General features: G+C 41.7%; 2 protein-coding genes across 3 annotated transcripts in view; one reads left to right on the top strand and one right to left on the bottom strand.

Moving 5' to 3' along the window:
* LOC126559496 (ribosomal protein 63, mitochondrial) overlaps positions 1 to 22653 on the top strand; it is a 278118-nt gene that overhangs the window by 224176 nt on the left and 31289 nt on the right. The gene's annotated exons all lie outside the window — the stretch shown is intronic.
* The window catches only part of LOC126557138 (protein Skeletor, isoforms B/C-like), a 41967-nt gene that overhangs the window by 15605 nt on the left and 3709 nt on the right, over positions 1 to 22653 (bottom strand). For both annotated transcript variants that reach the window (XM_050212812.1, XM_050212813.1), the window contains exons 2-3: positions 9275 to 9351; positions 8917 to 9068 (exon numbers count right to left, since the gene is read on the bottom strand). In XM_050212812.1, coding sequence (XP_050068769.1) covers positions 8917 to 9068; positions 9275 to 9351 — 229 coding nt within the window. The remainder of the gene's footprint in view (positions 1 to 8916; positions 9069 to 9274; positions 9352 to 22653) is intronic.

Below are 22653 nucleotides of genomic sequence, written 5' to 3'. Positions count from 1 at the left end.
CCTGGCAATCTGAATCCACCTGAAATCCTTTTGCAAAAACTGACCGGCATCGGTAATGGGGAAAACTCCCTCGCTTCAAACACGGTACGTGCTAGCTTCCAACTACTGGGATCCCACATTTGATTCCCGCTACAATTATTAATGATGTGTCGAACGTCGTCAATGTACATTAAAACCCATGCTCCACAACTCCATGTCGAGCATTCGCATTTCCTGCTCTCACTCAACGGACAGGAACGGCTGCGTGTAGCAACATGACATGGACTGTGGTGCCCTCACCCCTTCTCAATGTACCTGAACGCTCCAGGCAAGGATACGTCTGCATCACGTTGGCGCATCAACGGCACACCGAGACGCAAAGTGCCAAAAAGCAGGCTCCGACACCCTCGACGACGACACCGGAAGAAGCAACCGGAACTTGGCAACGGAAGCATACCGTTTCGTGTTCCGCAAGGAGAAGAAGTTGGGCCGGGGGTAGGTAGCGGGAAGCAGAGCGACAATAATAATTTAAAATGAATTTTCATTATGAAACGGCCACGTGGCGTCAACAATGAAGTGCATTAGGCGTTTCAATATCGGAGACGCCCGATATTGTCGCCCGGAGTGTAGTGTGTACTGTACCGGGCCCGATTTTACCATTTCTCACGTGCGTTGGCGTCACTTCGGTAGGTGCGATGGTATCGGTCCGTGCCTGGTTGGTGTTCCAAAAACGTGCCACCATCGTCACCACCGCCACGGCGCGCTCAATTTCTAAGCAGCTTTCTCCCCCGAAATACGATCACTTTTCATGCAGTTTAATGTGGCTGCCGGTTTGGTCGGTCGTTTACTCTACCGAATGAACAAGAACAATGGCACTGGAAGCCCGGAATCATCGCATGTACGTCCCGCTGGAGGACGAATATTTATCAGACACGCGTGCCAAAAAAGCGGCAAAAAGCACGTTCACGTTCACGGTTCGGTTTCTGTGTCCTGGGGAAAATTATATCTGTTGCGTTGATGAAGCTGTTAAAGGAACTGTCGGTGCAGGCTAGTTTTGCGTTTTGCATGTGCGATTAAGTATTGCGATTGTTTTGGATGTATAATCTCATTTCCAAATGATGGTAGGAGCAGATAATATTCAACTAACATTAATATAGTCATTTAGTTTGGCTTCCTTTTTTTAATGGCAGGGACAGGGAACGTGACGAACGCTGGTCGGTAGGGCAACACGATGAAGTACGTGTTTCAATTTGAAGGCTTCTCTATATTTATGGACCAGGAAAAGGATTTTAAAATATTTTTGGAACGTGGTTATAACTAGACACACATTTATCTCTATAAATGAAAAAAAAGTATAACATGTTGAGTGTACATTTTAATAATAGAAATATGATTTAACTCACATATATCGAGTTCAGGTCATCCGTAAGTGACATGGAGCTATTCGGATCCATAGTATAGAATTTGATACCTACAACGTGCGTACCTAAGCATATGCAACTAAGGCTTTTTGATCTGTATCCGACTCGTTAAAGCTGTGAGTTACGTAGGCTCAATGGAATCCAATTCGTGATCAAACTCATCACAACTACGTTAAAGAGTCTTCGTTTATATGTAAAATTCTTCTCGAGAATCTACTACACTCGATGCACTTATTGGAATCGATTTCTGATTCCGATAGTAAACGATTCTTGCGCGCAGTTGAGAGATTCAACTCTTGGCCAATCCAAGATTGGGGTTTAGAGGCGGTACGATATTGTGGATTATAGCTCAATATTTTATTTATTTATTTTAAGTTTGCGCTGTATTATAGCTCAATATGGTTCTCAACAAATAAACGGCATCCGATATTTGTTGTGTTCAAGCTAGAACTTGATAATACGTCTATTAAAATGTACTTAATTTTGTCAAACAAGCCTCTCACTACAGGACTTCCACAGTATTTCCAAAACAGTTCCTATGTTGGAATGCCTATTAACAACAAGTACAAGTTAGTGTAATCTCAGGCTCATGGCAATACATTCTCTAGGACTGCATTTAATTTTGCGTTCCCGCTCCCTTTATCATTTCAAGTGGTTCGATAGATTCTCTGCTAGCTCAATGGCTCATGACAAAATACTAATGGATACAAAAAAACCACACATGCAGGTGAGATTAAAGGAAGAATAGCTAAAGCGGAACTATTATCAAAAGAAGAATAAAAGTGATTTAATCATCTGAAAAGCGAAAAGAGCACCATTATTCAGTATGTCGCATTTCTAAGCCCAGAGCATCACTAGTACGAAAGGATCTTTAAAGGAACATACTCCAGGATCTGGACGATCTGTGAACCCAAGTAGTAAGCCACATGACACTTTTGACTTGATAAGTCAAGGTCTAAGAGTTGTCTTTAATTGCACCGCCGCTAAGGTCGGCGACTAATAGAGGATTTTTATAAGAGACACAAGTAAAATACCTTACAAAGCTTTCAAATATACCAGAACCCTCCAAAAAAGATGAACACCCAACGACACAGCCATACTCCAAGATGAAACTCATACGGCCGCAATACAAAGTCCGAGGACAATGTCACCAGTTACTCGATTTATGAATTCAAGCGTCTTGTAGGCTTACGGTATAACTTAGTCAAAAGGCTCTTTGCAGTTCAACTGGCATCGAGAGTCACCTCAAGGCCATGAATAGATGTAATACTTGCATGTGATTCCAACACTACAGCTTTGAACTTTGTATTGAAAATGCAAATATCCAAAAATTCAATTATTTGTAGCCATACCTGTCCAAATGTTCAAATGAATACTCAATTTATCAAGTTAGTTATGGCGATTCAATCAAACGCAGTCCAGTTTTTTTTCTGCACTCGTTATCAACGAATCGTTAGGGGCAATTATTATATGAACAAAAAAAAAACTTTGTTATGTTTAGCTTATCGCTATGATCCACCAACAACTGGAAACGGTATAAACGAAAGACAATCAACAAAATCCATTCCCTGTTCACAACAAGTTTCTGTCCATGTAACAGTTTCACCACTTTTCCCATGGGCAAATCGGTACGGAATTTTTATACGCCATGGTGTAAAGTGTTTCCCGCGGGTTCAGTGCGGGGTGGTTTTTTCCCCCGTTCGAGGGGATCTCGTACCCTTCGTAAGCCCGGCTCGTTATGTCCGATCGATAAAACAAATCCTTTTACACGTAATCACTTATCACAAGTAACAATCCACACGCGGATGAATCAAAGAGAAGGAACAATGCAAAAAAAAACTCCTACAAAAAGGGAAGATAAACATGAGTTCAAAAACGCATCCCAGATGTCGGTTACGCTAGGTGGATGTGTATGGCGTTGAACAATTCTCTAGGCACGAGGAATGACAGGGATGGCAAGCAGGTACACTAAGCCAACACGAAACCAACACTCAAAAAGAGCGTGAGTACAAAACGACGACTTGGTTGAAGTAGGATTGATGTATAAATTCAGTCAGAAAATGTCGCTGTACTTTCACACAAACAAAACCAAGGGTACACGCAGAATAAATCAATCTACAATCGTGAGTGGCGGTGCAAGAGCATTATATTACATTTGCTAGGCTTTGTTTGGTGCTACACGATGTACACTAGAGTGAAAGAATGTCGCAAAGCTTATGGTACGGAAATTCAATTCTGATGATGTGATGTGGTGTAAAATTGATTCTTTCGGAAGGCTCACGACGACTCTTTTTGGTTACTATTTGGAATGGTAAAGCACGGACGGTGTGATAGCCTTCCGAGGCTCACACTTCAAATAAATTTTCCACACAAGTGTGGGATCAACTTGGATCCGAGTGTCCTGATCTTTTGGTGCTCTAGGTCATTAATCTCTTGGAAAAAAGGCGTTCCCTTTTCGTGTTGTGTTTATTCGTACGGGAAAAGTGAAAAAGTATTCGTCGAAAGAAAAGTTCTTTTAGATATTTTATTTTCTACTCGCTATTGCATCGATCGATGGTAAAATAATTCTATTCTAGATTAATGGTTTAAAAAACTCCCACCCATCGCATGTATTACAATAATTATTAATACCAAGTATCGGGATAATCAGTCTTCATTTATGGATATGCGACCGTTTTACGTTCATGTTAAGAGCTTTTTTCTTCGCTCCGCATCACGAGCATGGAGCAAGCCATCATTCGCGCCATTCAACATATCGCGCGTTTGAGTTCATTCACCTTACGGCAGGGGCGACGGTTGAGGTTTCTCCGTCGTCCTCCGTGTCTCAGTTATCAAAATTTGGTACTTGAGTTTTCACGCGAGATCGGTTAGTGAGTGATGAAAATGGACAAGCAGATCAAAGCTGCACAGCATAAAATACTAATCGCATTGGAGTACATCAAACCGTTGGAGCGGTTTAAGGAATCCCTCGGTAACGACGGTGTAAGCCCAATTCCGAAAACATTGGAGGATCTGGAGCAGTACAGGAAGGAATTTTTTGGCACGATGACGAAACACATAGAATACGACGATTGCTTCGAGGCAGTTCCACCTTACATCAGTGACACGATCGATATGGAAGAACGGTGTCGAAGACTAAAATCACTCTTCAGGATGACTGGATGAAAGGATAAAACACTTTTGGCAAATTCAAGGCTTGCGTTTGCACGGCCAAATGTACAAAAACTAGCCAAAAATTGCATGCAAAAATCGTTCGGCAGGGATGCTACGAATTTCGCGATCGTTTTGTAGCAATAATCGACGCTTAATCTTAAATCTTAAACTAATAATCGAGCTTGCTACACTTATTTTAGTTAGATCAAAAGAATATTAAACAATCTGCATTGAACAGTCGTGAGATTTTTTCACATTTTCGGATCGGATAAGATTTGAACCCCGGACCTGCCGTGTGAAGTTAATTTTACTATCATTAGGTTTGTTTTTAAAATTTCGCTTCATCTGTAAAAAGGGTCTCTTAACCTATATGAAGTTAAAGATGGAAGTAAAACAAAAAAATATTACTAGAAAATGGATAGAGACGGTGCAATTGACCCAAACAGGAATAGAGTTGGATGGAGTTCTACCACAAGAAACACAAGAGAATATTTTACATTGGTATGACAAGCGATGTCACTAAGATAGCGATGCGGTTACGTCCTCTAACACGTAAGTAAAAATGCAATATACAGCTAATAATTTTCTTAAATCCAACCTAAGACAACACTTGAGTTTTAAAAACTATGTATAATATTCAATTGACCCATCCCTGGCCTGAAAGGATATTTTTAATAGAACGCATCTTTAATAAAGCTATGCAACTTACAGAATTTCTTAAATTTTCCACAACGAAAAACGTCCATCACAGTGTCTTTAAAAGCAGGCACCATACAGCTCCTGACAGTGTGCCCTGTTCAATCATAATCCATTTCAATTAAAGGTTGAAGTGTGACGCAACGGAGCAGGATTTTAACATGCTTCTTGAGGCGTCCACTTGAACAGGTACCATAATGCTGCGGCACGAGAAATGCCGTTTTTCGGCGGCCCTCGAGGGACATTTTCCACTTCAATCTTGTCGTTGCCAAAGTGCCATTTGCAATGAGCTCGAACGAACGGCCGTCACGTTTGGACAAGTAGTTATCGTTCACCCTCGGAGGTTTCCAGAGCGTGCAGACGGGAATTCGAGCAGGAACAGTGAAGCCCATCCAATCAGGACCGAAATGCATAATAATTGTCTGCGACAACATACGGCCGGAAAAAAAAGGGAAATTGTTGGGGGGAGGAAAAGAAAAGGATGAAGTGTGGTAATTGCTGGTGACATTACAATGTGCTAACCGTGCTAACTGAACCACCGCGCACGGAATGGAATTGTTTGGCAACGCGGCAATAGTTGCGGGATGCAAAGAAATGGAAATATTCATTACAATAAGAATATGGGTCGCATAAGATGCGAATGTAGTTTTTTGAAACTCACAACGAATAAGATGGGAACTCAATTGCAGACTCTGCTTGAAGGAAAGTAAAAAGCGAAAAACGGTTTTGCAATGAGATGAAATTTTTAAAATTATGTCATCAGAAATGTGTGCCTACCCTAGCTAAGGGGAAGAAGAACGGAAGGCTCCCACGTGCAGCGAGAGAGCTATTATCAAGATATCATTTAATTAACTTATTAAACGTACCACCCATTTGTTGAATATTTAATTTCGCAACTCTACGGCCTTCAGTTCCGCCTCGCGTTCAAGTTGTGCCACACTGCTAGCAGCAAAGCGGAAGCAAAAGATGTGCCGAGAAACCTCACGCTAATCTGCAGAAATATACTTCTCACGCTGGGAAGTGCAGGGACTGCCAGAGCGAAATGCCGAAAACGTGACGAAATGTTAGTGTGGTAACATTAAGGTACTTAATCTCTAGTAAATGATTCAAATTCCTTGCCGACCGACCATGAGAGCGGGGCGTAAAAATCCTCCACCGTAAAATGCTACCATCGGAAAAACGGTCTGCCACCTTCGCTACAAAACCGACACGGCCAAAACCCGTAAGAATGCATCCGGAGGGGTTGCGGCCAAAGCCCTAAATAAAAATAGATTAGATAGGATGCAGGACTATTATCGTTCGCTTCCGTTCGCCCGTCCGACACGGCGGGTGGTCGGGAATAGATGTGGCCCGGGACTGTTGTGCGTTGCGTGAGGATTCATACACACGCACACACTCATCCAGACACACACACTCCAGACACAGCGAGCAGATGATGATGGTGTTGATCCTTTCGCTCGTGTGGATAAGAGAACCGGAAGAAGCCCGACAGTTTGCCCGTTCGCCGAGTGCTCCGCCTCGCAGGAAGTTCATTTATTTTGTGACTCCTCCTGCAGTGAGAACCGACATCCCATCGGGGGGAGAATTGTGTGGCGGGTGGGAGAAATAAAAATTTATGTGAATTTTATGCGCGGCTCTTCCTGGCGACCACCGCTACCTTGCTCTATACGCTGTTGCGTACTGTGAGGATGTGTCTGGTGCGAGGGTTTCTTTTCATTCTTACTTTTCCACATTGCGTGAGACTTGAGACTAAAAGTGTTGAAATTGAGATATCGTTGACGGGTTGGACACGTTTCGCATTACGACAGTTGATATTGGGGTGTGTGTGTGTGTGTGTGTGTGTGTGTGTGTGTGTGTGTGTGCTTCTTAATTTATGATAATTTTATTTTACTCATTTACTATAATTGCTCTCAAACAAACGAGATGAGGTGCAAGACAGAAACTCAGTGTAAAGTTTTCTGTCAAGTTTTAAAGCAATTTTTTCTTGAGTGGTTCCATGATTTTGTTCTTTCAGAGGTCGGTCAAATCCATCGTATAGGTAGCGCCGACTTCGAGGTTTGTAGCTGTAGCAACGGATACCACGACATTGACTACATCCTGTGGTCTGGGACAGAAGGACTACGATTATGCGCGGATTCTGTTTGACTTCGCCAAAGAGATGGGAACCGTCCTTTGATCCCTTCCCCTCTCCCTTCCCGTAGATTGTACGCACTATCGTCCTATTAGCGGATTGTAGATGTGGCGGATAGTGACCTTGTCGTTGGCGGGATGTCTGGGTTCGATTGTGCAGTAATCTTACAAGGTTATTGTAGTTGTCGGCTCCTTGCGTTTTGCTGGCGTCTGGGTCGACAACGACAACATTAGATCACTGAACCAATTGAACTAGCTTTGGACGACGTGTAGTTGTAACTGGCGGCTTTACTGTTGGCGGAATGCGTGAGTTAGATGCTACTGTAGCTTCACAAACTTGTAGTGGCTTTTGGACTCGTGCGTTCTGGCGATGGTGGGGCCGCCAGCCATAACATGCTAATGCTGGCAACTATATGGTGTGATGAACACCAAGGAGTATCCACAAGAAAAGGGCTTTTCTTGGGAGTCAGTAGTTAGTCTCCACTGCACGATGCTCCAAAGAAGCGCTATTGGAAACAGCGTGGACAACATCTGAACCATACCTGGCAGCAACAATATCCCCACAACAGAGCTCACCCGGAATAAGGTGCACTTGAATTGAGTGAGAAGGAAATGTCTACCCTCCAAATAGGATATAAGTTTGATGAATTGTTAAGCTAGATTTAAGATTAGATTTGAAGGAATACGGGCTGGCCGTCATTACGAAATAAAAAAAAAAGGTCGGTCAAATTTTGGAATGCTAACATGTTAAAAGAATCTTGCGATACACCTGTTTCGGGGTGTTCGCTTATGCAGGAGTCCTCGATCAGTAACAAGCCACAAAGGTGACACCATCACTCCTTCTTAATGTTGGGCCGCCAAGCCATGTTAACGGCCTAAAAACACAGTATGGGCTTGGTCGTCCGGAGTCCTTCTTCCCATTAGGACCAACGCAATATCTATATGCTGCACATCAGCTCATTGTACAGTCCATAGAGCGATTAAATTGTCTATTGATTTTCCTTATGTATGTATGCCCAAAAATCCTTCAAATTGTCTTTCATTCAAACGAAAATAAGAGGAATTGATTTGCTTACATAGAGTTCAAATCTCAGTGTAAAATGTTCATACATTCCAAGTTCTGTCTGTCCGGACAGGAGTTTTGAATGGAAATAAAATCAGACTCATCAGACGGTATGCTTATTTTTAACCCAAGAAAGCCAGTAAGGAAAATTTCTTACGAATATATGTAGTAATCAGACCGACTTGATCCTCCTTTGTGCGTCTAGAGTCTCACAGCCTCAACATTAGACCTGAATATTTTTATTTTATTTAGGCCGTTTCTTTGTACTGTCACGGCAAACGTTACCAGAACGAACGAATTCAACCAAAAATTTGAATATTAAATTCAATACTTATTAAATACTATGTCAAATGTACGTGTGTAATAATTTATTGTATTTTGGTTTGGACACCTCAACCATCAGACTGTCAGTTTCATGTAATACCCGTAAGACGTTTTAGAGCATGACAGAAAGACACAAAAATCAAAACTTACCGCCCACTGTACTCCTCCGGGTATGGTATGATGTATCCTTCCGGACTGGGCCGGGGCGAATTGCCAACCCAGAAGAACGCATCCGGTGCGTTACCATCGTAGGCGAATCCTTTGACAAACAGTGTCGATTCATCGACGGCAAACACATGTCCCTAGAGATGGAAAAAAGATACCAAACAAAACACCAGCACAAGCGATTGTATCAGAGAACACATTAAATAAATTGTTTTCCTGTGAGCGCATGGTGATGGAATAATAATGTTGCTGTTACATCCTACGACCACCATGGCCAGATTGGTTGTTTAAGGTTGTGGTAGATAGTTATTCTACGACTGTTTTGCTTTACAGTTTCTCTTACCTTGATGCCATGTCCGAAGTTGGTCAGTTGTCCTATTTCACGTCCGTAATAGGGTTCCTTCGGCGCACGACAGTCAACTGCAATGTAGAAGAAGAAAACAAAAATGATTGTGAAATTCGCTGTGTTGATTGTTATATTGAATTGCTACTTAAACTACTAAACATTTAGAGAAAAATTTAGCTACAAGATGGGGTTTTTGGTTTATTACTTTAGTCTTGTATGCATAAGAACATTCCATCGTCATCATTGCGTATTGTGGTTGTCTATCTTCACGGAATGCAGAGTCAAATAAAGCAAAATGATACAATCAATATCTCAAAGGAAAAATTGAACTCAATTTTAAAGACCTGTCACAGAACAATTATAGATTAAACACAGAATAATTATTGATTGTTCAAATCGAGCAAGCCGATCAACAAGAAGAAAATGGATTCTCTTAAGAGAGGAATCAAATTTGATAAATAGACTAGCAGTACTCTAGTTTATTTATTTTTAAGTAGCATTTAATATTCAATAAACACCAAACTCCAACCTTGCCAGCAAACCATGCATGCATCTTTGAAGGCTTGTTTAACTGGTTGCCGGTTGCCGTCAAATCACGAGCAGGCCCATAAAACAAGCTGTAAAACGCTGAACAACTAGATTACGAACCGGTACCCGTCAGACCTTTTCATTCCTTTTTTCGTGAAACCACTCTTTTCAATTGCACGAACACATCGAACAAGGTGATGGTGGCTGGTTGATCCTTAAATGTTTTTTCCACCAGAGCGTTCCTCGTCAACGTGCAGGATGATACGCCTCCCGGCGAGAGACGCATCACAGACTGTTGTGTAAATATTGTCGCACGCTTTACAGGACGAAATGGGGAAGTTGGTGCCTCTACTACTTCCCCTGCATTACAACACGCACACACACACACACAGTGAACTCCGAATCGAAGGATTTGCCTCCGGACGGAACAGCTTAAGCAAACAGACAACGTCGTCGTCGTCGTCGTCGTCCAAACAACACACCGGCGGTAAAATAGATACATCTTTCAATTCAGAAAAAGGCACCGGGCGCGTACGTTTCGGTCATCAGGAGCGAACCACGGTTACGGTTCCCTCCGATCACAGTCAATACTCTAGATTCCTGATTGCATCTTGAGACTGAATTGAAGTTTTTCCCCCTGAGGACGAGGCTTAGGAAAAGTAATATTAAAGCTTAGCAAATACACTCCCGCCTCCTATTCATCGCACACGGCACGGGAAAATATCTAGGTAAGTCGAACGATAATGCATTCGCCAGCAAAACAGTTTAGAAACAGGAACGGGGAAAACTTACAAGGCCGTTCGTGAAAAGTCGTCAAACTGCGCTCGGGAACACTGACTGACGGGGGTTTTCTTTTTCTGTACCGTTCTGCACCACCTTTAGCTCATCGCAAACTCTTTACCATGTCCAATGCATTAAACGGCAACGGTACAAGAAAATCTCTTTGTCGGAAGGAAAAAACCTTCATCCATCGCAACCAACCGAACCGCCGTCGTCGTAGCAAGGAAGGTAAAATCCGACCGAAGGAAATGAAAACTGTCGTTTGGCTATGAAACGTCCTGCGATTGGATAATTAATGCTGACAACGACAACGATGTGATGGGACATTTATTTATCCACCCCTTATTCTCATTTTCCAACCCTCCCGTGAACCTGTGCACCACACTAATACACGGTACAAAAAAATACGAAGAAACACAACAGTGTACAGTAGCATTAGCAGCAGCAGCAACAGCAACAAACACCATCGGCTTAATGGCGTGGTAACCGGGAACAAAAGACTTTTAACGATATTAAACGGGCTGGCTGGCTAGGTTGAATGGAGTTTCCGGGGTTTCTTTTTCTTCTTTTCGCACTTGTTTCGGGCGTACCTTTTTTCCCCCACTCGTAGGCCTCATGCGAACAACAAACGGGGGGGAAAATCGATGAGCTGCTCTCCATCATCGGTTTCTGGCGTTTAGCTAACGTGGCGGCTGTCAATGGTTTTACAATCCAACCCTTTTTGCAAAGGCCCGTAGATGTTTTATTGAATGAAGAGAGCAATGCGTTTGGCAGCTACAACTGGTGCACGTTACAATGCGGACAGTAATTCTTGTATCATTTCTTTAATGAAAACAATTATTTTGAAAGAAATTACCGTCGGGAATAAAATCTTCGCGTTGCAATAGTTCTCTGCTGCGCTGTCCACAACCGAGATCAAATCGTCTGGCTCGTGGTGAAGATGGGCTTTGAAACTCAAATGTACTGGCGCATGTGAAATGTTGAAATCGCTTCTCTATATGTATGACTGGACGTTGTAAGTGCTGAACCCTTGAAGACTTGCAGACTGCAGGTGTCAAGTTTATCTAAGTTTTCTGATCTTCGAAGCACACTGTATAGTATTTTCTCCCTCAACAGCTGGGACTTGCATTGGCATTCAACATAGTACTTTCTCAACAAACCAAACATTGGACACAACATAGTAGAAAACACCTTGCGAAATAGCTCTGTTATTTAGCCTATCTGATTAAGTTTATTCCGGGGCGAATGCGAATTAAAAAACTCTTTTGGATGACTTAAGACACCTTCTTAGCTTCTAATTTTGTGTGCCTTAAGGACCCTCATAACAGTAAAGCTACAATGATGTTTCATGCTAGTCAACAACAAAAAACTGCTTTACTCTGAAATCTGCTATAGAAATATACCTTCTTCATCTTCATCCTAGGTCATGCCGTCCACCGAATGGCTTACTAGAATTGCTAACATCACTTAGTTTTGTAGTCAATCTTCACTATGATCTACTACACTACGAACGGTCCGATCAGGGCTTAAACCCTGGATCCTGGCGAGTGAAACCAGGTTCCGACGCCAATGTCACCTCAATCACCGGATCGTCCCGGAAGACAGTTGGTTTTTTTTGCCTACAACGAGTGGCCTAAACGGATTGATCTAGAAAAGATAGTAAAAGATTACCAGACTTTTAAGACGAATGACAAGTATTCAGACCTTCAAAATTTGTTTCTTCAGAATAAGTTAAATTTTCCAATAAGATGAGTTGCTCAAAAAAGTGAGTAATAGAGGGAAGGCTACTGATCACTGATGATTACTTGATATTGAAGCAATTTTAGAGTTTAAAAAAAAAGAATACAGAATTGTGATTTATTTGCGTGAGCCCTTGTTTAAAAAACACAAATTTGCATGCTAGTCTTCGTTACAGGATACTATACCTTCATATTGAGAATGCCTCACATAATTTTATTATTATTATTTAATTCAGTATGACGGCTCTACGCCGTATTTTCGATATCGCTTGCGTTGACTGCTTTATACATGCAGGGTGTTTGGGATAATTTTGACAGTTACATTTTTGTTTATAACTCGTGATGGAGTTGGCATAGGAAAACAAGCAATACGTCATTCGACAGCTAAAAGTGTACGGAACAAGCAGCAAAAACATCCCGTGATAAAAAAATGCTTGGATCACTAGAGTGGCCAACGGCAGACCATACGTGTTCCAGCAGGATTCCGCTCCGTGCCATACAGCCTGGAAAACGATAAAGTGGTTGGCGACCAATTTCAACGACTTCACTGCGCCGAATGTGTGGCCTCCCAGCTCCCCGGATCTTAATCCAATGGATTATTTCGTGTGGTGTGTGTGGTGGACCGGGACACCAACAGAACCTCCAGCAACACCAAGGCGGAGCTCAGGTCCGTTTCCGCGGCCGAGGGTGGATATTTAGAATAAAATGAATAAAATACATTGTAAGCTACAAAAAAAAAATTCCCCGATGATTAATTTTGCCATAATTTTTTTTTCTTTCTCCGTAGGTGACTGTCAAAATTATCCCGAACGCCCTGTAAACAAGATTTTGTTTTTACAAATTGTCACAAAGCATTTCCTCCCTGTCGTTTGCCTTATCCTGGAGAAAGCCTCACATATTATACAAAAAATAAGTTATGATCGCTATGCACAGCTTGTTAGAACTTGCTATAAACCCCACATACAGAAGAGAACGAATGATAAGATCTTCATGCCGCACAGCAAAACATTGTTCTAGGACGTTCGGGTAGACTTTTGGTTTTGCGTAATGAATAAAACGTTGACGGGATTTTTTTTCCCCTCATTGTAACCGGAAAAGGTTCAAAGGACACATAGATATCATACATAAAACCATTGCGGCAGGATTAATTCGCTTTCACCAGCATGTGTAAGTTACTGCTTCTTCTCCCCAATTTCCTGGAGGCTCTTCCTTTTCTTCTTCCCTTGAGCCTCCTTGCCGCTGTCTTCTGCTTCATTGAATTATGAAACCTAGCATTAGAAGCGATCCTAACGTTAACTATAATGGCTGGTGTGCACGAATCGTCCTTTTGAAACACACTCTCGCGCCCTGTTCTCATTCACACCACCCGGGCAGACAGACTTCATCAGCCTTTAGTCACAAAACTAGTAATGAACGATTCCGGTTGCTTAAACCGTCAGGTCGGTGGCACGACAATTCGACTAAACGAGCTAAAAACGACCGACCGTGCAAAATCCTATTACGTTGCCCGGGGAAATTAGATCAGCATCAGGCGACCGAGTTTCGTATCATCTCTCGTATCATCGTGCAACAGCTCCCGCGTGGCCAGAATTGAAGGGGCGGGAAAATTGATTAATGCTCGAGCAACGCGATAGCTTGCTCGGTGGAAGAATGGAGCAGATCACAGGGACGTTTAAAGAACTAGAGCAGCAGTTCGTTTCGTGCTGCTTCGTGAAGAAAAGACATTTGAGACCTGCACTCGGAAAGAACGAAGCTTTTGTGTACTAATAATCTCCTGGAGACTATTTAAAGCTATGGCAAATGTACGACTATCGATCTGATCGATTAATGTGAACGAGTGGCAGGAAAAATATACTGTTGACAGTTATTGAATGGTTTCAAATATTTGCACGTACAATCGATACGATTCCAATTGCCACTCCCAGAGTCCCAGAGCTACGAGGTCAACCATTGTACGGGGCAGGCGTTTTTCCGGACAGAAGTGGAGAAGGATCTTACGTTTCTCTTCAATGCTAGCGGCTTCGGAAGGGTGGTAATCCTTCGGCCCAAAGCCGGTGGGCAAACGGAATGCATAATGGAAAATCGGATAAATCAATAAACTCGACTTCCCCCGCAATTCCGTCGGTGGCACTTGAGCTGTCTGATAAACGTCAACGGCCGTTTGCGATGACGGTGGCGAAGCAACAAACGATTTCTATTTATCCGTGGCGTATCGTGTTTCATCGATTTTTCATCATTGTCCTGATGTTGTGTTACAGCTTGGTAAATTTGGACTGGCGTTACTAGGACGCGAGTTCAAGAATTCTGTGCGATCCTGTTGTTTATGCACCATTTTAAAGATACTTTGGGCACAGTTCCAAGAAAAAGGCCTCTTCTGACATCTCAAGGAGTGGGGTGCTTTTCTAGAGTTGTTCCTTTATTTGCAAAAGGTAGCAAACAATCCGGAACAAAAATAGAAATATTGTGACTTGTGGCTGTGTAACGATCGGAAATATCTAATTTCAGAACATTTACGAACGGAAACTTGTTTCAATCTCCCAAGGAGTAACGAGCGGGCGAAATTGCTGCTACCTTAAGTTTGAATGTTGAGAATTCTTCACGAAAAACTCACCACCATCACCAAAATGTGTATGACTTTCTGATCACCATTAACAATCTCTCAACCCTGTTGGCTACCCTTCCCGTGATTGTAAAAAAGATAGATATACGACAAGAAATCAAAAGGAATCGACACGAGCAGAAGGGATCATTATTTTGCTGTCTTTTTTTCTGCGACCCAAAGGATGACAGAGAATGTTTTCTTCCCACCGAAGAAAGCAATAACAAGGCGACGAAATGATACAGCAGGGTTGCGTTTCGTACTCGCCCTCCGTTACGCTGTTGTTCCGGTTGTTTCGAGCGAGGGTTGTATCTCGGTCCCCTGCTAGTTCCCCCGGCATTAGTAGAGGGAAGGAAAAATGGGTAAAATATGATGTGCGACCGGCACCACACCATACCGAACTAATAATGTTTAATGAACTTCTTTCCGGTCGGTACACAGCACAGGAGCGGAGGTGCCATGCGAAAGGGAAAGGGGATGATTATTATCGATATAATCTGTGGCGTTTTTTTGGGGTGGCCGCGTGTACTGACATTGATTCGGAAGCGGTGAGCTCATTACCGAGCGCCATAATAATGGGGGACCATGGGATGCACATAAGACCGAAGGATTTTGGCAAAGGATTTGTCCGGGCTTGGTTTGGATTGGTGCGTTGGGAATCTTTGGGTAACTTTTTTCGTTTGGTGATGGATTGCGATGGTATTGAGTAAGAAGGCTGTAAGAAGGCAGTAAAGAAGTCGGGTTTGTATAAAGGAATGATTCTAATCATTTACGAAAAGTATATGTTATAAAAAAAAAATGTTGACAAACTTTAGTAAAACAAAATTGCAAACATCGTTGTAAATATCGTGTACATGCTTCAATTGTAAGCCCGATTAATGCTGAATTAAGCTTGAAATGTCAAAATAATAAAAACAAAATCAAAATAAATAATTCCAACTAATAATATTCTTAGCTTTGGTTTCTGTAATCCAGGGAGTTTTCAAGTATTTTACAGTTCTATTGACTAATTGCGTCAATTACAAGTTGAGAGTGCTTAACATCTATTTTCTTCTTTTTGGCCTAACGATCAACGAGCTAAGCCTAACGGCCTAGTTAAGCCGTACTCAATGATATCGCATAGTTGGATAGTTACACCTGATAAAGGGGAACGATTGGAATGGGATTTGAACCCTTGCCCTGCCAAATGAAGACCAGCAAAGCCCAATTTCTGGCTAAGGAGTAATATAGGCCCTCAAGTTGCACGCAGCAAACTCACATGCAAGCTCCACAGTCGTTTGTGAACATGGCTGAGTAGGACATATTGAAAATATTAAAACTATTGCTTTATAAAATAAAAAAAAATCTTATTTCAACTAGTTTTAATAAAATTTTAGTAATTCTATCATCTTTCTACTCAAATCATATTTAAATATGATTTTTTTCCGTATATTAAGCCATTTAAATTAAAAAAATATGACTCACTATAGAATTATTTCAAGTACAGTATGAACTGTCTCGTTTAAATGATGAAATAAGTTAGTGAAATGTTTTTATAAATTAGTCTTATACATAAGCTAGCTTTTGCGACACTTAATAATGATTTCAAATAACTTTCCTCATTGTAATAATGATTTATTTAAATAATATTTTTATGTCCTACGCATAATGGTCACAATCTACCGTGAATTTTTACACAAGCTTGCATTGTACGGGATTCATGTACAACTTGAGGGCATTTATTACTCTTTAGCCCAATTTATAATTTAAAAAATCATAGTTTCAAACTTGAAAAACAGTCTTTGAAAAGATGAAAAATGGGACAATCACAAAAATATAAACATAAAATTTTTCCAAAGAGTACTTAATTGTTTTAACAGTAAAAAAAGAAGTTTTCAAACACTATTGAAATTAAATTTAGTTTACGAATCATTGCCTAAAACTACTAGTGCTCTTAAAAGCACTTTAAAACAATTAGATAAGCTAAAATTCAAAATCTATAACTTCTTTTCAGAAACGAACAGAACAAACCTAGCAGGTTGAAGCTGCTTCAACTATAAATTAATAGTGTCACTGTCGCTGCCGTGCCACTTGATGGTAGCATCAAATGCATTTTCAGTGGTTTTTCATAAAAGAAAAAAATGAAAGTCTCTGCTGCTTTGAGCGTTGTTTTCGTTGTTAATATAAAGAAACTTTAAAAAGCAAATACGAGCTAGAGTGCACGTTGTTCGGCAAATGTGATTTTACTGCACAAATTTCCAAAATAAGTCAACCACCTGTTTTTCGAACGACATTATTATAATTTCGTACCAAAGCTCCTCGAAGCTTCTCTAACTACGGTACAATATTAATGCCTGGTATTCATTCTAGAAATTACAAATTCCCCCACCATACCGTAGCATTTGCGGAGGTTTTAATAACTTTCTCGCGTTCTCGTAAGCACACACGATGGGTGGAAAAACACCTCTCAATGTAAACTATTCCACTCTCTCATTGGAAATGCAGTTTTACAGCTTTTTTTTAAATTTCTTCCTTCTGTGCTACCGGCCTCATTACAGAATCCACTTTTCCGCTTAATTTGTCCCGGCAGCAATCTACTACTACTGCTAGACGGCAGCACAATGAACAGCCACGGGTATCGTATTTCACCAAGTCGCACCAATTCAACCATTCTAATGAGAGCGCGATGCAGTCGGACGCTCTGGTGGCTTTTCCGTCGTCTGTTTTGCCAACCCAACCGCCAGTGTGCCGGTCCCGATAGTTGCAGAAAGCAGAAGTTTTTCTTTCCACCTCGTCCTTGGAAGGTACAGTGGACAGTGGAGTTGATGACATAGGGAGAGAGAGAGAGAAAGAGAGAGAGAGAGAGAGCGAAAAAAAAACTCCTATATCCTTTTATGTACGGCACGGAATACGGGAATACACCTGAACAATCATAAACAAAGTGCATTTCGCCTCATTCGAGTGGAAGAAGTGAAGGTGAATGAAGGGGAATTGGTGGAAAGGGAAGGAAAACAGAGCAACGGGAATAAAGGAGCGAAGGATAGGAAACTAATTTTTCATACTGTGATCTTGCCATGGATACCACGAGATACTGGCCTGCTGCACGTGGTACTTCTGTGCTGGAAAAGGGAAAATTTTCTCGCTTTTTTGTGTAACAGCACGCCGGCCCCGCGCTGGCACAATTATACAGTTACGGTAGTGCTCAGCAGAAGTTTAAAGGATTAAATTTGATGCTTTAAAGTACTTGGAATTTGCTTGGCCATTTGCATTTGCCTTACCAAGAATTAAGACTAATGAAGCAGTTTTTAGTGGAAATTCTAAGCAAAAAATGCGAAAATGCTTTTTACTATTCAGTGAAAAATAAAGCAATAAAGCCACATTGTTATCAAACATATTTCCAAATCAAATTACATACCACCGTAATGTCTACCAACCATCAAACCATTAAACCACTGTGTATATGTTCCAATTTGCTACGATACAGCGCTACCCTCTTGAATAGTCTTCGTGGAGTATCACAAAGTAGAGGGTTTTGCTTTTTATGATTTATGACTTAATTTTGTGATCAACACGTGTCTGGACGTCCTCGTACCGGGAGAGTTTTTCCTTCGTTTTTTTTTTCCACCGTCTCTTCACGTCACGATACACACGCACACACGCTCCCTTTAGCGAGAATAGCGCTCTGGCGCTATGGTTACCATCGATATGATTATTATAAAAGTCTTATCGCTAACGGAGGCAGAATCACTGTGTCCTGTCATGAACGCTGTTTGGGATATCGTAAAATTTGCAACCCTCTTCATTAGCTCTAGCCCGAGAGTGCAGGGTGTTTGGTGTGAAAGTGGGAACAAATTTTATGTGGAACCCCCTTTTTGTCGCTGGGAGGTAAAATGCTATGATCTGTTAATTATGTACGCTTTATGCTGAACAAATCGGTCTCCGGTGTGCTGTTTATGCGATACGCCGGAGAGTGAGTGAGTGTAGCCAATTAGCGGAAGGAAATGATAAGGTATCTGTGAGTTAAGGAAATATTACTTCTTGGAATTGATTGATGGAAAAGAAGAATATTTTCTTAGTCACTAGGAGGACTTGCCGTAAGAAGCTAGCTCCGGATGCGATTTAATACCGGTTCCGTCATATTACGGACGATTGCCACTCCCAATAAGTCACCGAAAATTCTATACACTATTATAGAGGGTTCCGATTCATATAACGGAACTTTAAGATCACTTAGTAGAATTTTTCAAATGATTAGTGGATTATTGCAAGCTTATTTGGGAACTTAGCAATCATGTAGTGAAACATTGCATTAAGTTAGGGGAAATTTGCAACTCATCTGTGGCATTTTTTAATCTACTGTGGATTTTTTGCCGAGTTCCCATGTTAAAATGAAAAAAATGAAAAATTACATCTAATAATTTGTTGCCATCAGCACGCCGTACTATTCACATTTGAACGGGGTTACGCAAAAATGGATTGCATTTTTTTTACTATTGCTTCTTTAAACCAGCGCTCATTGCAAAACTCTACAGTCGTTTTGCTTATTTCCACTATCCATTTGAAATATTCCTCCAAGCAATTCTACAATTTTGTTTTGTTGATCGATCCCCTGTAAAGTGCGTTACAAATACATTGAATGTTATAATCTTTGTTTAAATCGCATTGATGTATGCTAGTTATAGGAGCAACAGACAAGCAAGCAAGAGTATAAAAGTGCTTGCTTTAGATAGACATACTCAATTTAACACTTTGTTTACAGGAATCCCTCCAACCATCCAACGTGCATTTTATCGTGTCTGCTGTGTACCAACAAGCTTACTTACTTACTTATCAGGCGCTACAACCGCTTTGCGGTTTTGGCCTGCCACAGCAGAGTCCGGAACCGCTCACCTCCCACCTCAATCTGGGCCTGCCACGACTCCTCTGTCCGTGTGGACGGCCTAAAAGGACTTTCTGAGCTTTGTCGTCCGGTGCCATGCGTATAACATGGCCAGCCCATCGGAGCCTGGCGAGCCTAATTCGCTGTACGACGGTGAGGACGTTGAAACAGTTCGTACATCTCTACGTTGTAGTGGCTCTTCCAAAGTCCTTCCACACATACAGGGCCAACAAACCTTCTGAGCATCTTACTCTCGAACGCAGCTAAGAGGGCTTCGTCTGTTTTGGACAGGGTCCATGTCTCAGAGACGTATGTGAGTACTGAGATTAAAAAGGTACGATACAGTTCCAGCTTCGACCGTCGCGACAGGTTTTTTGAGGTGAGATGTCTCCTCAGGCTGTAGAATGACCGGCTGGCCGCCAGCATCCTAACGCGCAATTCCGTCTCTACGCTGTTTTTGTTGGTGACTTTTGACCCGAGATAGGTGAAGTTTTGGAGGACTTCCGTACATCATCCTACGTAGTTTCGAAATTCTTAGTAGGACCGCTGATGGTGCCAATTTGGTCCTTGCCTCATTAATCTGCAACCCGAAGTATTCTGCCGCCTGTTCGATCCTTTGGTAGCCCTCTACTACCTGGAAGAGCCGCAGACCAATGATGTCTATATTTTCAGCGTATGCCAGGATCTGGGTTGACTTACAGAAGATGGTTCCCGAAGTCTCCACCTCCGAGTCACGGATGGCTCTCTCTAGTGTTGTTGAATAGGAGACAGGCGAGCCCATCTTCCTGACCTTCAACTGGCATGTGACGTTGGTCATGGTCATTCTAAAAAGCCTGATCAGTGGCCGGGATTCCAAAAGAGCTCATGGCCTCGTAGAGTTTTACCCTGGCTATGCTATCATATACGGCCTTGATATCTATGAAGAGATGGTACGACTGCTGTTCAGCCATCTTCTCCAGAATTTGCCGCATGGTAAAGATCTGGTCAGTGGTAGATTTTCCGTTTCTTAATCCTCTTTGATAGTTTCCAACTATCTGTTCAACGACTGGGACAAGCTTATCCTGAAGGATTAGGGAAACCATTTTGTAGGCGGTATTCTACACCATAAAACCCCTGTAGTTGTTGCAGTGCAACATATTTCCCTTTTTGTATATGGGATAGTTGATGCCCAACCAACAAGCAGTTATGGCTAAAAGAGCAGAAAAATTCTCTTGAAGAAGTGTTCTTAATATCAACTCTATTAAATATTGAAGTTGAAATTGGAATTATAAGAAAGAATGGATTGGATTTTTCAGAATTAGTGACGGTCTCTCAAATGTTCTCGTGTGAAGTGGTCGATCGAATAAATTCTTCTTAGGCCAAAACAGTGGAGCAACTATTCCGTGCAAGGATTAAGAGATCAAGATCAAGATTGGTCTAGTTTGGCCTCATACAAAAAAAGAGTTCTACAAAAAAAAACATACAATAATTATCATTAAGACCTTCTCTCAACTAACGACTCACATCCTTAAAACGTGTTTGTAAGTGCAATATCATAAAAACGTATTTTTGTACTACAATGTACTACTTCTGTTCTGTTACTTTATATGTCCACTTGATAATAATATTATTTTTTGCATTATTTTCTCCCTTTGGAGAACAAGCAAAGACGACGGTTGACTACTTTTTAGCTAGAAAAATAGTTGCGTCTTCCTCTATAAAAATGCTAAGAAAGGTAATCGACCAAACACGACTACAGTTGCTTTCCCATATCAAACCTCTTTCTTTCGTTCGGCTACAGCTGCCACCGTCACAGGTCAAAGATATATTGACATTTGACCGATGCTCGATATATGTATCAATTTCGCACCAAAGGAGCAAAAAAAAAAAAAAACAGTACCACTAAAGGTAAAAGATCAACGTGAGCCAGTTTTGAAAGCATACAAAAACACGTTACGCAACGAATTCCCACCTCGAACGTGAAAAGGTGGTTGGCTCGTACCAACCCATATTTGCGACCCACCTTTTCAACTTCCAGAAGATATAAACATAGCATTGTGGCGTTCGTTGTGGTACGGCACGTGTGAGGGCAAGAGAAAAAAGTAAGGTAAAAAAAAAGGCAAACGAAAGGGGTTACGGAAGTGGATTTCATTCCATCTCGCGTCACCGTTTATGGGGACTGCAGTAAGTCGAACCGTCTAAAGTCAAGCGACGTACAGTGGTGGCTCGAGCGACAAACCCATACGGTTGATTGACATACTTTTCCCCATTTGTGGTGTGGCCGTTTTGCGTTACTTTCACCGCGTTGTGTTGTGGTTTGCAATTAACAGCCACAAGCTGGATCAGCGCCAACGTGTACCGGTTGTGCATAGAACAGCAACGCTCTCGATCAGCTCTGGAACAGGGCAAAGAAAGGTGCTGCACTGCATATACTTGCGCCCTTACGTAATGCAGTGTTGCAATAGCGAGGGAGAGAGAGAGAGAAAGAGAGAGAAAGTCCTGAGTGCATAGTCACGATAGGAAGAGAAAACAAGTTTACTTTCGTTCGTCTGTGATGGACCGGTGCGGGACCAAGCTACGGCAGACTAGCTGCGACCGAGATGCTGCCTATATTTTATGTTTCGTTGAGCCGGGGGATCTCAAATTGATGGTTTGAGGTTATCGGTACGTTACGGTTGGTTGGTTCGAACAGGAACTTGTAAGCGCGAACTGAAGTTCCACTCTATCAGCCCGTTATGATCAAGTAAAGGCGAAGCTTAAGCCGTTCGCTCTAGAATTGTACTTTTAACGGGTTTTTGTTTTGTTAAATTGTTGCTAAAGAATTGCCATATTTCTAGTGACAAAAGTTAATTAACAATATCTTCCATCTCGAAAATAGTTGCATTGCGCACAG

The sequence above is a fragment of the Anopheles maculipalpis genome, chromosome 2RL, assembly GCF_943734695.1.
Source record: "Anopheles maculipalpis chromosome 2RL, idAnoMacuDA_375_x, whole genome shotgun sequence".
In the NCBI taxonomy this organism is placed as follows: Eukaryota; Metazoa; Arthropoda; class Insecta; order Diptera; family Culicidae; genus Anopheles; species Anopheles maculipalpis.
The sequence above is the reverse complement of the archived record's forward strand: the minus strand, read 5'-3'. Positions and strand labels throughout refer to the sequence as shown.